Source organism: Pleurodeles waltl, chromosome 1_1 (assembly GCF_031143425.1).
Source record: "Pleurodeles waltl isolate 20211129_DDA chromosome 1_1, aPleWal1.hap1.20221129, whole genome shotgun sequence".
Lineage (NCBI taxonomy): Eukaryota > Metazoa > Chordata > Amphibia > Caudata > Salamandridae > Pleurodeles > Pleurodeles waltl.
Window position 1 is genome coordinate 662,692,789 of NC_090436.1, and position 13,936 is coordinate 662,706,724.

General features: G+C 43.8%; 1 protein-coding gene across 1 annotated transcript in view; it reads left to right on the plus strand.

Moving 5' to 3' along the window:
- Nucleotides 1-13,936, plus strand: part of CEP120 (centrosomal protein 120) — a 213,701-nt gene that overhangs the window by 122,932 nt on the left and 76,833 nt on the right. The window contains exon 15 of the mRNA XM_069226908.1: nt 6,904-6,996. Within this exon, the coding sequence (XP_069083009.1) occupies nt 6,904-6,996 (93 nt within the window). The remainder of the gene's footprint in view (nt 1-6,903; nt 6,997-13,936) is intronic.

The window sequence follows — 13,936 nt, forward strand, 5'->3', positions numbered from 1 at the left end:
AGGGAAAGTGGCCCTCTCAACAGTGAGCTTACCACATCAACTAGTGGGAATGCTAGCCATTCATTGATTTCTGAAGGATTTCTTGCTAGTCATTCAGGGCAAAGTGATCTTCATCAAGACAGATATGACTGCCATGTGCTTCCTCCAGAAGCAGGGTGGTGCACATTCACCTCTGTTCAGCTTTCTCACTTAGCCCAGGAGATTTGGCATTGGACACTCAACCACAACATTCACCTCACAGTGGAGTATCTCCAGGGGGTGAACACCAACTTTGTGGACTTGATGAGCAGGACGCACCAGCAAGGACACTAGTGGTGACTCCCCTCCCACATCCTTCACAAATACTTCTAACTTTGGGATAGCCCACAGATAGACATGTTTGCAACCCCAGAAAATGCAAAATGCCCAAGCTTCGCCAGCAGGTGCCCACTGCTACAGTCTGTGGGTGATGCGCTATGGATGAAATGGTCAGACGTATTTTCCCTAGACTTGATGTTGGTAAAGCCAACCTGGTCAACAGCCCTGGTACTCCACCCTCCTGGAGACGTTCATCAGCCCTCATGAGAGGCTCCCGCTCAAGCTGGACCTTCTCATCCAGAAGCAAAGTTTCATTGCGATTGGCACCTGTGGTCCTAAAATTCAGGTACCTCAACCTTCCGCAGTAAATTATGTCCATCTTAAAGAAAGGTCGGCCTACAATGTGGTCTTGCTACTCAAATAATGTTCATCCACCACAGCATTCTCAAAAACCTGGACCAGCTAAAACCTACTGTTCAGACCTTGCCTGTACCTCTATTTGCATATACTTACCTGCTGTCTCAGCATTCATGCAGAACACGGAACACTTGTCCCTCTTCAGAATTCCTTTTATTAAGACCTTCATAGGGAGTCTCACGAGGGTGATCTGCCTAGTGCCTCCTGCTTCCATGTTGAATCTCAGTGTAGTCCTCATCAGGCACATTGGGCCACCATTTAAACAAATGTTTTAATACTTCCTTCAGTTCCTCTGCCGGAAAGTGGCATTCCTTGTGAAATTACTTTGGTTAGACACATTAGCTCATCCTGCAAGAGCATGTCATCGAGGTTGTTCTTGAAATCAATCCTAGGTTCCTCCCCAAGCTGGTATTCCACCTTCATCAAACCATTGTTCTCTCTGTCTTCTCATGGTGACCAGATTTGATTGCGGAGAGAGCACTTCACATGCTAGAAGTCAGAATAGCTCTTATGTACTATATTGAAGGGACCAGGCCATTCTGTAAACTGGACCAGCTCTGTCTGCTTTGCAAAGCCATATAGAGAACATCCCATCTCCAAGGTAGGCATAGCTATGTGACTTGTTAAATGTATTCAGACAGCCATCATGAAGCAAGGAGGATTTTACCTGCTTCATGCAGGGTGCACTCCATCCGCAAGAAAGGAGCTACCATGGCCTTTGTAGGAAACATCCCACTAGCGGCTATTTGTAAGGCAGCCACACACCTTTACCAAGCACTACTGTGTGGACATCTTAGCCTATCAAAATGTCATGGTGGGCCACGTAGTGTTAAGGACCTTGATTTAGATATCTGAATCATGCACAATTTAGCCACCTACTCTGGAGGGCACTGCTTTACCTTCTATGCTAAGCACATGTATCTACAGCCACACATGCTGTGAACAAAAAATGCTACCCTGTAAGCATCTGTTTGTAGCATGTTGTATTGTAGATTCATATGTGCCAACCCCTCTCCCAGAGCCCTGTGTCTTTTGCACATATTTTGCTCCCTGCAATTCACAACCCATTGTGCAAAGTGCCTTACTGACGTTTTCCCTTCATATATACTCTCACCTGCTGTGCAGGCAAAAAAATCTAACATGGAGTCTGTGCCACGTGCAGTGGACAACAAGAGGAGTCTCATCAAGAGACAGCTTTAAACAAAAACAGTTTGCAAACATCCAAGCCCAACATTAGAAGGCAGGTACATGCTAAGCATGTGAATCTACAACACTACACGCTGCAAACAGATGCATACAGAGTAAGTAGCATTTTCCTTACTGCACTTCCTGTTACATATCTTTGGTAAGTCTTAGCACTTACATGCTTATAATCAACTCTGAAATCACAATATGATGAACGGGATATCCATCATGTTTGTGATGGAGTATTACCTCTGCCAGGATCTAAATCAGGCCCTTAATGTCCATATAGTTACCTGAGAGTTACCTGAAGCTCCTGAACCTAACCTTTTGTTGAATCTGTATGCAAAGGCATTTGAGCAGCATCTTTTTTTTCTGGTTCAAACATAATATCAAGCTCTCATTTCACTCACATTAATTCTGAATGTAGACCCTTATTTTCAGACTTCACTGAACTGATTTCCTGCTAGGAGTTCCAACATATTATATAATGGCTGAGGCAGAGTAGCATCAGAATCCTTGGCGTAGGTTGGATTATAACGTGAGAGAGGCGGTCAGAAAGTACTAACTTTGTAGCATTGCTCTAGTGGGAGTGATTCATTCTTCCTTTTCTCTGCGCCTCGGCCAGTGATAAAATACAAGAAGAATGTGTGTGCCGGTAGTAGTAGTACAGGGAAAAGGGAATGGGAATGAGAAAACACTTACCAGACTTTGTCTCATACTTCTGCTGTGCACCAATGTCTGCAGGATGAAGTGAGTATCTAAAAGCAGTCAGGGATATCTTGGTGACCTGTGATGAAAGTCCTGCAGTAATGGATGTTCCTTAGCTGTATCTCTGTGGAACCAACTCTAATGTTAAACTGTTACTGTGTGGTGCTTCTGCAAAAATTAATTAACACGCTTTCTAGGTTAGCAATTCCTATATTCCTTACTGAAACTCCGATTTACAAATAATCATGTATACATATCATGTGTAACATTGTATTTACCTGTAATGCAGCAATCTTTACCGTCTTTAGAACTGTTCATGTTTGTTCAAAATAGTTGTTTGTTTACACAACATGACTCGACTTTCGAAATACTTCCCTGCACTCCCAAATGTCCTCAAACAAACTGCAAAGAAAATAACTTTTCTTTGGAGAAATCCAAAGTCTTTTTTAGCAAGGTCTGGGTTGTAGCAACCTTTAATCTTGATTGCCTAGCAAAGGTGCAGTGAAACATAAGAGACGTTACACCTACTATTTCAAGATAACTGCTGCGTCCACACATGAGAGTTCAGGGGTTTCTCTAAAATGTAGTTTAGTGCCGGAGCCCTGTTATGTTGTGCATTCTCCACACATGAAGCCTTACACAAGACAGCACCCACACTCTGCAAGGACCACCAACCTTTCCTTCTCTGAGACTCAGCCTGAGCAGGCTTGGAGAACCGCTCTCCCGTACCAGCTATTTCTTATACAGTAAGCCATACCCTGACATGCCTCCTGACAGGATGTAGGTAATAGGGGCAACTCCAGTGTCATGGACCACAGTGGACCATGTCAGTGCGCTCAATCCCTTGCAATAGCATTTAGCCACAAGTAGTTGTACTGCCAGTAGACAATTATGAAACCGAGCTAGAGATCAGTCCAAATAAAGTGGGTGTCATCTGTAGAGGAATATGCTGTGCACGCGTAGGCACAGGTAAGCCTGGATAAGAGGTGAACATAGATGCTGAAAAAACATTAGTGACAATGATGATTGCTGTGGGCTAAAATGGTGTGCATTGGCAAATTGATCGGAAATGTTATACAGGAGCACTAGCGCTGCGGCTTCATCCACAGTGGCCCTCATCTCATCTGTGGCCAGTATAATAGTAGAATCTTTTTGGATGAAAGTGGGATGTCTCTACTTTAGACCCTCATTCTCCTCCCGGTAGACCAGTTGTTCTTTCTCTAAAACTTTAGCCAAAGGCCGGCTGAAGAGTGATTGGGCTGTAATTTGGTATTGCCTCAACAGCAGGTACAAAACTACTTTAATCTTCTAGCTTCAATGTAACATTTCTGGTGCAAGGAAGGAGTGAACTAAATGCATCATGCGGTGGCAGGATCAAGAAACTTGCAGACGTGGGGCAAGTGTCAGGGGGATTCCAATTTATTATTCAACAGAAGCTTTTTGATGAAAGACTGCCACTTAAAAATATACTTTTCTATAATCAGCACATATTGATTAGCCGCAACTGTCATTTGGGATGTGTCTATAACACAAAAAATCTTGAATGAAAGACTGATGCCAGGTTGCCCTAGCATACCTGGGGCGGTTCAGTGGTATTTATTTGCTAAGCAGTGGGGGGAAGGGGTTAGAAAATATGTTAATACAGAATAAAATGTTGTGATCATTTTGAGATTCCAAAATATGGTAGCCTGATTTGACCTTTCCAATAGTCTGCATTTATACTTTCACCTGAGCTTTGCAAGCTAGGGGACCTGTGTGTGTATTGGTTGCCACTGGCATTCAAGGTACCTAAGATTCACCAAACCATCCATTTGCAGCATCAATTGATGGCCTTTTCTCGTTGCTTCAAAGGAACATGATAGAGCTCTACTTGGTGTATCTTTAAATGCATCACCTGCATTGCTATACAATGAAGATGATTTGGTGCGCAGTCAATGCAATATCTCAGAACCATTATAGCTTGCCTCAGATTTGAATGAGAGGTGTAATTTGCCTATTGACTGTTTTGTCCAAACATGAGAGAACCATGGCGAATGGATCAATAAATATTTGTCCGTCCCAGAGACATATTATCAGTAGCACTCATGACTACAGTTGATGCAAAACCCAGGTTTATTACTGTATTGTTTTCCTCATGAACTAGCTTGGTGATTCTTAGAGAATCCATCTTATGGATAGATTCACAAGCTATAGCATCCACAGGGTCATGTATGGGTCCACAACGACTTGTTAACAACAGAATATGACTTGAGACATCATTTTATTTTCATTGCTTATGACATCTGGATGGACAACCACAGGGTGCTATGCCACAATCAGCTTTGAGGAGCAACCAGAGATATTGTGAAACTGCAAATTGGCACTTCTGGACACAATGCCTCCTATGTTTTAATGAATTTGCAATCAAAATCCTGATGAAATATTACTACCCTCTGCCAGCCCCCCCCCCCCCTTTCCTGTGCCATGATCACAGCAAACATTGGTATAGCCATGAGGGATTACGGTACTTCCGCTAGTACTGACTGTGAGCTTCCCAGGAGGCAAACCTCCTTAAGTGCAAGTATGTTCCACTGCAGTGTCGACCTTACAAGAAGGCAATTTCCTGCTGGTCTCCCACATTGCAGAAGTTTACAAGAGATTGGGAAGCATAAGCTGGCACCTCCACTTGCCCAAAAAACTACTGAGATTTGAGCAGTGCATGGTCATTACAGCTTTAGGAACCTACCGAAGCAGCTCTCAGGAGTTGTCCTCCAAGGCCGGTAGGGTTGCAAAAACACATCTGATATGGCTAATGCTTTCTTTTCCTCTGATCACGTGACCAAAGCTTTGAAGTCTCACACCACTTTCTTTGCTGGAGCACTGCTAGAATTTGATTTGGACAAGCAGGGTGTGCACTTAACATGTTTTCCTCCTCATTATGCGTTCTCGACTATGGAGGCATTACTGTGTCTGGACGTGGAGTGCCCTGCACTTGTATCGTCACAAATCCAAGGTTGTGACTTGCTGCTAAGGTTAACATTAGCAGGTGTGGAATAACTCATGTACTGCACACTGCTGTATACCTGGCAGCTGCATGGCCTACCCTAATACCTTGTTCTGACACTATGCTGTCAAGCCTTCCACTTTATGCGACCCCACGTTTGTCCAGGAAGTGCTGCACAACCTGTTGCCCATGCGTAAGCTGTCCAAACGTGCCTTTATTATTTTCTCTTTCTCAGTTAATGTGAAATCTACTCATTTGCTGATAATGGATAAGCAGCATGATTTTAGATGTAGGCTAAGAATATCTTCATGGCCTCTCTGTTAGTCTTAGTCTGTATGCTATCAGTGCTGCCTCGCCACCCCTCCCCCACACTCCACCCTTCCATCAAGCAAAATACAACAGTTGGACTCCCTTTTCCGATAAGGTTCCAGGTAATAGCGTGCTTTCTTGCAGGGAAGGAGGACTGCAAAGCTGTGAATTAAGAGCCATAGACGAATGCCTTGTCCTGGCAGTCGATGGTTTGGTACCTACAAATAATAGGAAATTAGTTGAATGAGTCGCCCTAGAGGTAAATTTATCCTTTTTTATGTGTTTGTTACATGTACATTTAATGTTATCCGCTGCTAAGACTTGTATATGGAACACGTGTGTGGCCTGATTGCTTTCATCTGTTTGGTTACATGTATCATAATTCAGAATTTCCAGAAATATTCCATGTTGTTGTGCAGACTGTAGTGCACCTCCAAGAAATGTTTGTTTTCGCAAACAAAATACCGGCTTTGTTCTTTGTAAAATGTGCGTAGTATCAAACGTAATAAGACGAACCACAAAGCTTACATTGGCTGTCCAAACAGGACTGAGGTCAAATTATATGTATGGAGTCTCTATTTAAAAGGAAGCATCCGCTAGGTTTCAAGTAGCACCATAAACTGCCTCTCCCCACCAGGCAGACGAGACTGTTACATGGATTGATGTTCTTCTTGTTTGCATGTGTGCCAGTACCCACAGTGCCCCCTGCTGGTAATGTGTTCTATTTGCTGGAGCACATTTTCCTTTAGCGCAGAAATACTCGTTGGTATTTTGAGTGTGGGTGTCTACTCCTGTGAGTTATTACAGTCGGGGTTCAATTGAGAAACTGTTTGCAATTTTGGGAATTATCCTACCAGGCTTTCTTTTTGTTATATGTACTTCAATAACTAATGACCTGCTTTCTGTCGTTACTTGGGGTGCCTTCATTTTCTAAAGATAGTTGCAAAATAATATTCTTGTGTTGTACAGTAATGATCAAATCGAGTTATTTGTGTGCTTTCCAGGTTGCAGAGTACACAATTTTGGAAGAGCAACTTCAGAAAACATTGTCAGATTTGGAAAAACGTGAACGACAGCTTGCAAATGCTGAAATAGAGGTATGCGAAGTCTTGTAGTTTTAGAAAGCTCTGTCATTGTCTCTGATAATTCACTCGAAGGCATCAGCCATTCTGTTTTTTGGAAATGACGAATTCGCTCACAACTAGATTCAATGAAATCCCAAAAAGAATGAAACGGGCTTAGCCGGCCAGATGTACGGATCAGAAGCGTGCATCATGCTGACAAAGACTACAAAAACTGGGCCTATTCAGAATAGATTGTGGGTGGTGGGTGACTTTGCTTTCTTAAATACAAGGATCTTTGAAGCGTCTGTATCTCTCTGTATGTGATCACATACACACTGGTATGGTACAAAGTCGACCTTCACTGAGGAAGAAGCTGAATGATTTGTAAGATTTCACGTCAAGGGCCTGCATTGCTGATAAGCCACACTTGTTGGTAGGCAGCTTTTAATATACCTTATGTTTTTAGATCTATTCGTATAACCTTGTATTTTACATTGCTGTGCCCTCTCGATTTAAGCATCCATTTAGTTTCTTAGATGCAAAACCACTCCCTTTAAGCAAACATAACATACTTGGGGCCTGATTTAGAGTTTGGCAGACGGGTTACTCCACCACAAACGTGACGGATATCCCTTCTGCGGTATTACGATCTCCATAGGCTATTATGGCACCGTACTACGGCGAACAGGATAGCTGTCACGTTCGGACGGCGTAACCCCTAAATCAGGCCCTTAGCCCTTTAAAAGAGGGGGAAACTCTTAGCCCTAATTGGAGCCAGATAGACTTGTTTCTAGTTGGTGTGCATTTCTTATCGCACCACATAATTAAACAATCTGTATCTCTTAGAAAAAGATAGAGTTTGAAAAACTAGTTCTAAGTTGGAGCAAGGAATTGTGTTGCACAAAAAGGAGATAAGGTACTTTGTTCAAATAAAATTGTAGTTTAAACATATGTGCATTAAATACTCTGTAAATAAAGACCCCCACAAAGTTGTAGCTGTAGCATTCACATTAGTAGGTAACTATACCTATGTAAATAAATTAGGTACAAACGAGATGCTTCGCCTCACAAGTAAGTGCAAACATGTAAAACTAAGAAAAGTTAAAAGGATAAAAAAAGAGGAACAGAGATTGGAAATCCCTCATGGGAGACCGTAGAGCGATCTGAAAAATCACAGCCTCCTCTTTGATTTTTGCCAGTTTTTGCAAGTAAAGACAATGCTCACAGCAAAAGTTATTCTATTTAGAGGAGAATCACTACTACATTGTACCTTTCACAGTTGTGTTGCAGCACCAAAGTATTAAAAGCTTCTTTTCCGCATTTTTTCATTTTAGAAGAAGAGTGTCAAAAAATACTTTGGTCTGACTAAGCCACATCCACGTGGGTGTTGCACTGACAATGATACAGGCAGCCTTAGCATCTCTGCTGGTTCTCCAACATTGCCTACAATTACAGTCAGTGGGTGTACATTGCTCTGTGTCATCAAACTGTTGGGACTCTTTTCCATAATGTAGTTCACCAAGTCGCCCAAGTCGAACACAGGAAGGTGTATGCTACCCTTATAATTATTTAACTGCTTAATTTAGTGATTGTAGGAAGCTGGTTCTGTATATATTATATCAAAATGAGATATAGGGTGCACAGAGTCAAGGGGTTCCCCAGAGGCTTAACAGAGGGTAAAATAGATAATACTAATGCTCTCTTTTGTGGTAGTGTGGTCCAGCAGTAAGGCTTAACAGAGGGTAGTGCAAAGCATTTGTTGTACACTTTCAGACAATGGAAGAAGCACACACTCAATGGCTTACCTCCAGACCAATGATGTTTAAATAGAAAAAATATATTTTCTTAATTTATTTCTAGAACAAGATTCAAGTTACAGGTAAGAACTTCAATAGATTCGTATTTCACACACATATCAATGATACTTTGTTTGAAATCGATAATATACACAGTTTTTGAAATATTGGCAATTATCCTTTTTTAAAGTTGACAGTGCAATTTTCAGAACCAGTTCCCTGGGCGGAAGAAAACTTAGTACGATTTACAGGTAAGTACTTGACTTACAGTTCCAATCTCCAGGGGTTAGGAAGTCCACAGGTTGGGATTCAAGTTAAACAGAAACACCCACCACCAGCAACACAGGGCAGGCCAGGTGCAGACCTCAAAGTTGAGGCAAATTTAACATGGACTGCTATGGAGACTGGGGGCACTCGGTTTCAGATCTGCTGGCAGGTAAGTACCCGTGTCTTTGGAGGGCAGACCTGGGGAGTTTAAAGGAGCACCGGGGGGGGGGGGGGCACAAATAGGCACCAAACACACACACCCTTAGCGGCACAGAGGCGGCGGGGTGTAGGGTGCAAACGGATCATTGGGCACCCAATGCTTTTCTATGAGGGGGCCCTAGGGGTCACTTAGATACTGCAGGCTGGGTCCAGGGGGTGAGTTAAGGAAAACCACAGGCTAGACATGTAGGTGGGTCGCCTGCTGAACGTTTCTGCCCCAGTGGTCGTGTTCTCCAAGGCCTGGGGGCTGCAGGTGCAGTGTAACTTTAGGCATCAAATATCTTCGTCCGGAGCTTTCGCTGTCAGGGAGGATCCTCTGGATTTACACTGCAGGCGTCGTCGTGAGGGGCAGGAGAGGTCAACCCAGGCCGGGCACTTGAAGAATAAGAGAATAACTATAAAGGGATTCCCTGGATAGATGCGAGTAGCTCAATCAGGGAAAAATGGGTGGGAGAAAAAACTAGAGCATGAGCTACAATAATACTGTATCTGAAGATATGATAAACTTCAGACGTAGATCCGTATAGGGACTAATTCATACGTTATGATAAATTCAAGACGATCAATAAGTAATACATAATGATATCTGGCTGCTAAACCAAGACCAATGATGACAAAAGAGAAGGAACAAAGTAACAAAGCAAGACACTTTAATCAGATCAAATAAATAAGCAGCAGTTAATCACAACATGTACAAAATAACTAAATGTATGGACAAAAAATCTAATTCAAGCACACCTCATTCAAGCTACCCAACAATAGACAATATAACCCAGTACAGAAAAATCATGATACAAATGCCACACAATAGGTGGAGAAATACAAAATATATGTACATACAAAAAGGCACAATACACAATAACTAGTGGATATATATAAGTAATAATTTAATACAAAAATAATCTATAAAGGATCTATATTTAAAAAGGAGAAAACGAGTTAAGGTAGCAAAGATGTGCTGAGGGACTGACGGCCTACGCGCGCTTCGGTGTTCCTAGTGATTATAGATCACCTTCTTCAGGGCCATTCCCATTTATATGATACGATAAAGATCAAGTTTTGACAGCCAGATTTTAAAGTTGATTGAACACTGGACGCTTGGTACGTTTAGATTGCATAGTCATGTCATTTGAATTGTCTTGACTGAAAGCTCAGACAGTCCTACTACTATATAGTTGTTCTAATCTTTTGTAGAGACATGCCACCATCTGGTATAATGGGGGAAGATAATCTGGCTGCTGTGCCTGCAACAAATTGAGCTAGTAGATTTTCTTCAATGATCTTTTTTCTATTTCCGAGTTAGTGAGGTTTTAGATGATAGTCCGATATGCTCAAACCCTCCTCGCTAGTCGATAAGGCAGGCTGGGTCCAGGGGCTGAGTTAAGGAAAACCACAGGCTAGACATGTAGGTGGGTCACCTGCTGAACGTTTCTGCCCCAGTGGTCGTGTTCTCCAAGGCCTGGGGGCTGCAGGTGCAGTGTAACTTTAGGCATCAGATATCTTCGTCCGGAGCTTTCGCTGTCAGGAGGATCCTCTGGATTTACACTGCAGGTGTCGTCGTGAGGGGCAGGAGAGGTCAACCCAGACCGGACACTTGCTCAGAATCGCCTGGGGATCCTCTACAACTGGATGTGACAGCTGGCCACGGTCCATGGGCATTGGGTGCAGAGTGGTCAGGATTCGCGGATCCGGGGAGGCTCTGGAGTCCTTTGATGTATTTATTTTTGACACGCCTTCTGTCCTTGAGAGTTCTTGGTCCTTTGGGGGGTGCAGGGCAGTCTTCTGGACCTTGGCAGAGGTTGCTGGTCCTTCAGGATGTGTTGCTTTCTGGTTGCAGGTTCTTTGAAGCAGGAGACAGGCCGGTAGTGCTTGGGCCAAGTAAGTTTGCACCTTCCTTCTTCTCTGCTGGGGGTTCAGCTTAGCAGTCCTTCTTTCTTGTTAGGTTGCCAGGAATATGATGAATTGGGTTCAGGGGAGCCCTTAAACCCTGGATTTAGGGACGTTACTGGGGTCAAATGGCAGTAGTCAATGGCTACTGTCTCTGAGGGTGGCTACACCCTTCTTGTGCCCCCTCCCTTTGGGGAGGGAGACACAAACCTAACCCTATTGGTCCCTGTCCTCCAAACCAAGATGGTGGATTCTGTAGGGAGGGGGGGGGGTAATCTCAGCTCTAGACACCTTAGGGCTGGTCCTAGCTGGGATGGTCAGTCCTCCCTGTTTTGCCGGACTTGCCACCAAAAGTGGGGCTTATTCCAGGGGCGGGCACCTCCACTAGCTGGAGTGCCCCGAGACACTGTAACCCGAGGCTTGAGTCTTTGAGGCTCACTGCCTGCCATGTGTTACAGTTCTTGCAGGGGTGGGGGGGTGAAGGATCTCCACTCAGGAAAGGCTTTGTTTCTGGCCACAGAGAGCACAAAGCCTCTCACCCAGTGTGGTCAGAAACTTGTCTGAAAGTGGCAGGCTGGCACAGACTGGTCAGACCTGCACTAGCAGTTTGGTTGACATAAAGGGGGCATCTCGAAGATGCCCTCTGGATGAATTTTTCAATAAATCCCACACTGGCATCATTGTGGGTTTATTGTGCTGAGAAGTTTCATACCAAACTTCCCGGTATTCAGTGAAGCAGTTATGGTGCTGTGGAGTTCGTAATGGCAGACTCCCAGCCCATATACTCAATATGGCTACACTGCACTTACCATGTCTAAGAATGGACTTGGATAATGTAGGGGCATATTTCTCATGCAGCTATGCCCTCACCTGTGGTATAGTCCACCCTGCCTTAGGGCTGTAAGGCCTGCTAGAGGGGGGACTTACCTATGCCTCAGGCAGTGGGTTGTGGACATGACACCCTGAGAGGGGTGCCCCGTCGTCTTTGCCTTTCTCTACCCACCAGCACACACAAGCCTCAAAGGCAGTGTGCATGTGCTTGGTGAGGGGTCCCCCAGGGTGGCACAATACATGCTGCAGCCCTTGGGGACCTTCCCTGGCCACAGGGCCCCTGGTACCATGGGTACCTTTTACAAGTGTGCCATGGGTGTGGCAATTATGGAAACAGAGGTACAGATTTTGGGAAAGAACTCTGGTGCTGGGGCCTGGTTAGCAGGATCCCAGCACACTTTCAATCAAAGTTGGCATCAATATCAGGCAAAAAGTGGGGGGTAACCATGCCAACAGTGGCACTTTCCTACAGTCATTTACTAGCTAACACATTTTAGAAGTGAGAAATCATCTTGAGCATATTCTTTGATAGATGCGTTGATAGGGTTTATTAGGTTACTTTTCTTCCTGGGTCTAAAGGTATCCATTAACATTCTGCTCCTGTCAATCAAGATAATTATTCATTAATTCTCAACCTTCTTTCCTGACAGTTGAGTTGATTTTGCTATCTTATTAGTGCTCATTTACAGACCTCAAAAATATTCATAGAAAGAGTAACAAACATCTTAGTTATCCTTCCTGCTTAAGCACCTGCAAGCTCTAAGTGAACTCAAAAGCCCCGAGACTGACAGGAGGACAAGAACAAGCATTTACAATGCAACGGGTCTCGCGTTTGCTCATGTTAGAGCTGATCGCGTTGTAAACTCCTAACCCGACTTTTCACCTATCGGGCAAAAGTGCATTTATGTACGTAACCCGAAAAAGTGAAATTAACTATGTAAAGTGCTCGACTTCTGCCAAGCGAGATCACGCTCGTAAATTAGAGAAAAAGAAGTCCACGAGCCCGATGGAAAACAGCGAGCCTCGCATGTTTTCTGTACTTGGTCACTGTGCTCGAGGAGGGCTAGCCACGGAAAAGGCATGACTTATGCGTGCCTTCGACTAATGACAGCAAGCAGATTTTATTAGGCAAGTCCACGAACCAATAAAAAACACTGACGTGAAGTTGACAGGGCTCCGAGCCCTTTTCTAAATACTAAAGCGTCTCGCTGCGATACGCATGCTGGGGCCTGGTTAGCAGGATCCCAGCACACTTTCAATCAAAGTTGGCATCAATATCAGGCAAAAAGTGGGGGGTAACCATGCCAACAGTGGCACTTTCCTACAGTGATTTACTAGCTAACACATTTTAGAAGTGAGAAATCATCTTGAGCATATTCTTTGATAGATGCGTTGATAGGGTTTATTAGGTTACTTTTCTTCCTGGGTCTAAAGGTATCCATTAACATTCTGCTCCTGTCAATCAAGATAATTATTCATTAATTCTCAACCTTCTTTCCTGACAGTTGAGTTGATTTTGCTATCTTATTAGTGCTCATTTACAGACCTCAAAAATATTCATAGAAAGAGTAACAAACATCTTAGTTATCCTTCCTGCTTAAGCACCTGCAAGCTCTAAGTGAACTCAAAAGCCCCGAGACTGACAGGAGGACAAGAACAAGCATTTACAATGCAACGGGTCTCGCGTTTGCTCATGTTAGAGCTGATCGCGTTGTAAACTCCTAACCCGACTTTTCACCTATCGGGCAAAAGTGCATTTATGTACGTAACCCGAAAAAGTGAAATTAACTATGTAAAGTGCTCGACTTCTGCCAAGCGAGATCGCGCTCGTAAATTAGAGAAAAAGAAGTCCACGAGCCCGATGGAAAACAGCGAGCCTCGCATGTTTTCTGTACTTGGTCACTGTGCTCGAGGAGGGCTAGCCACGGAAAAGGCATGACTTATGCGTGCCTTCGACTAATGACAGCAAGCAG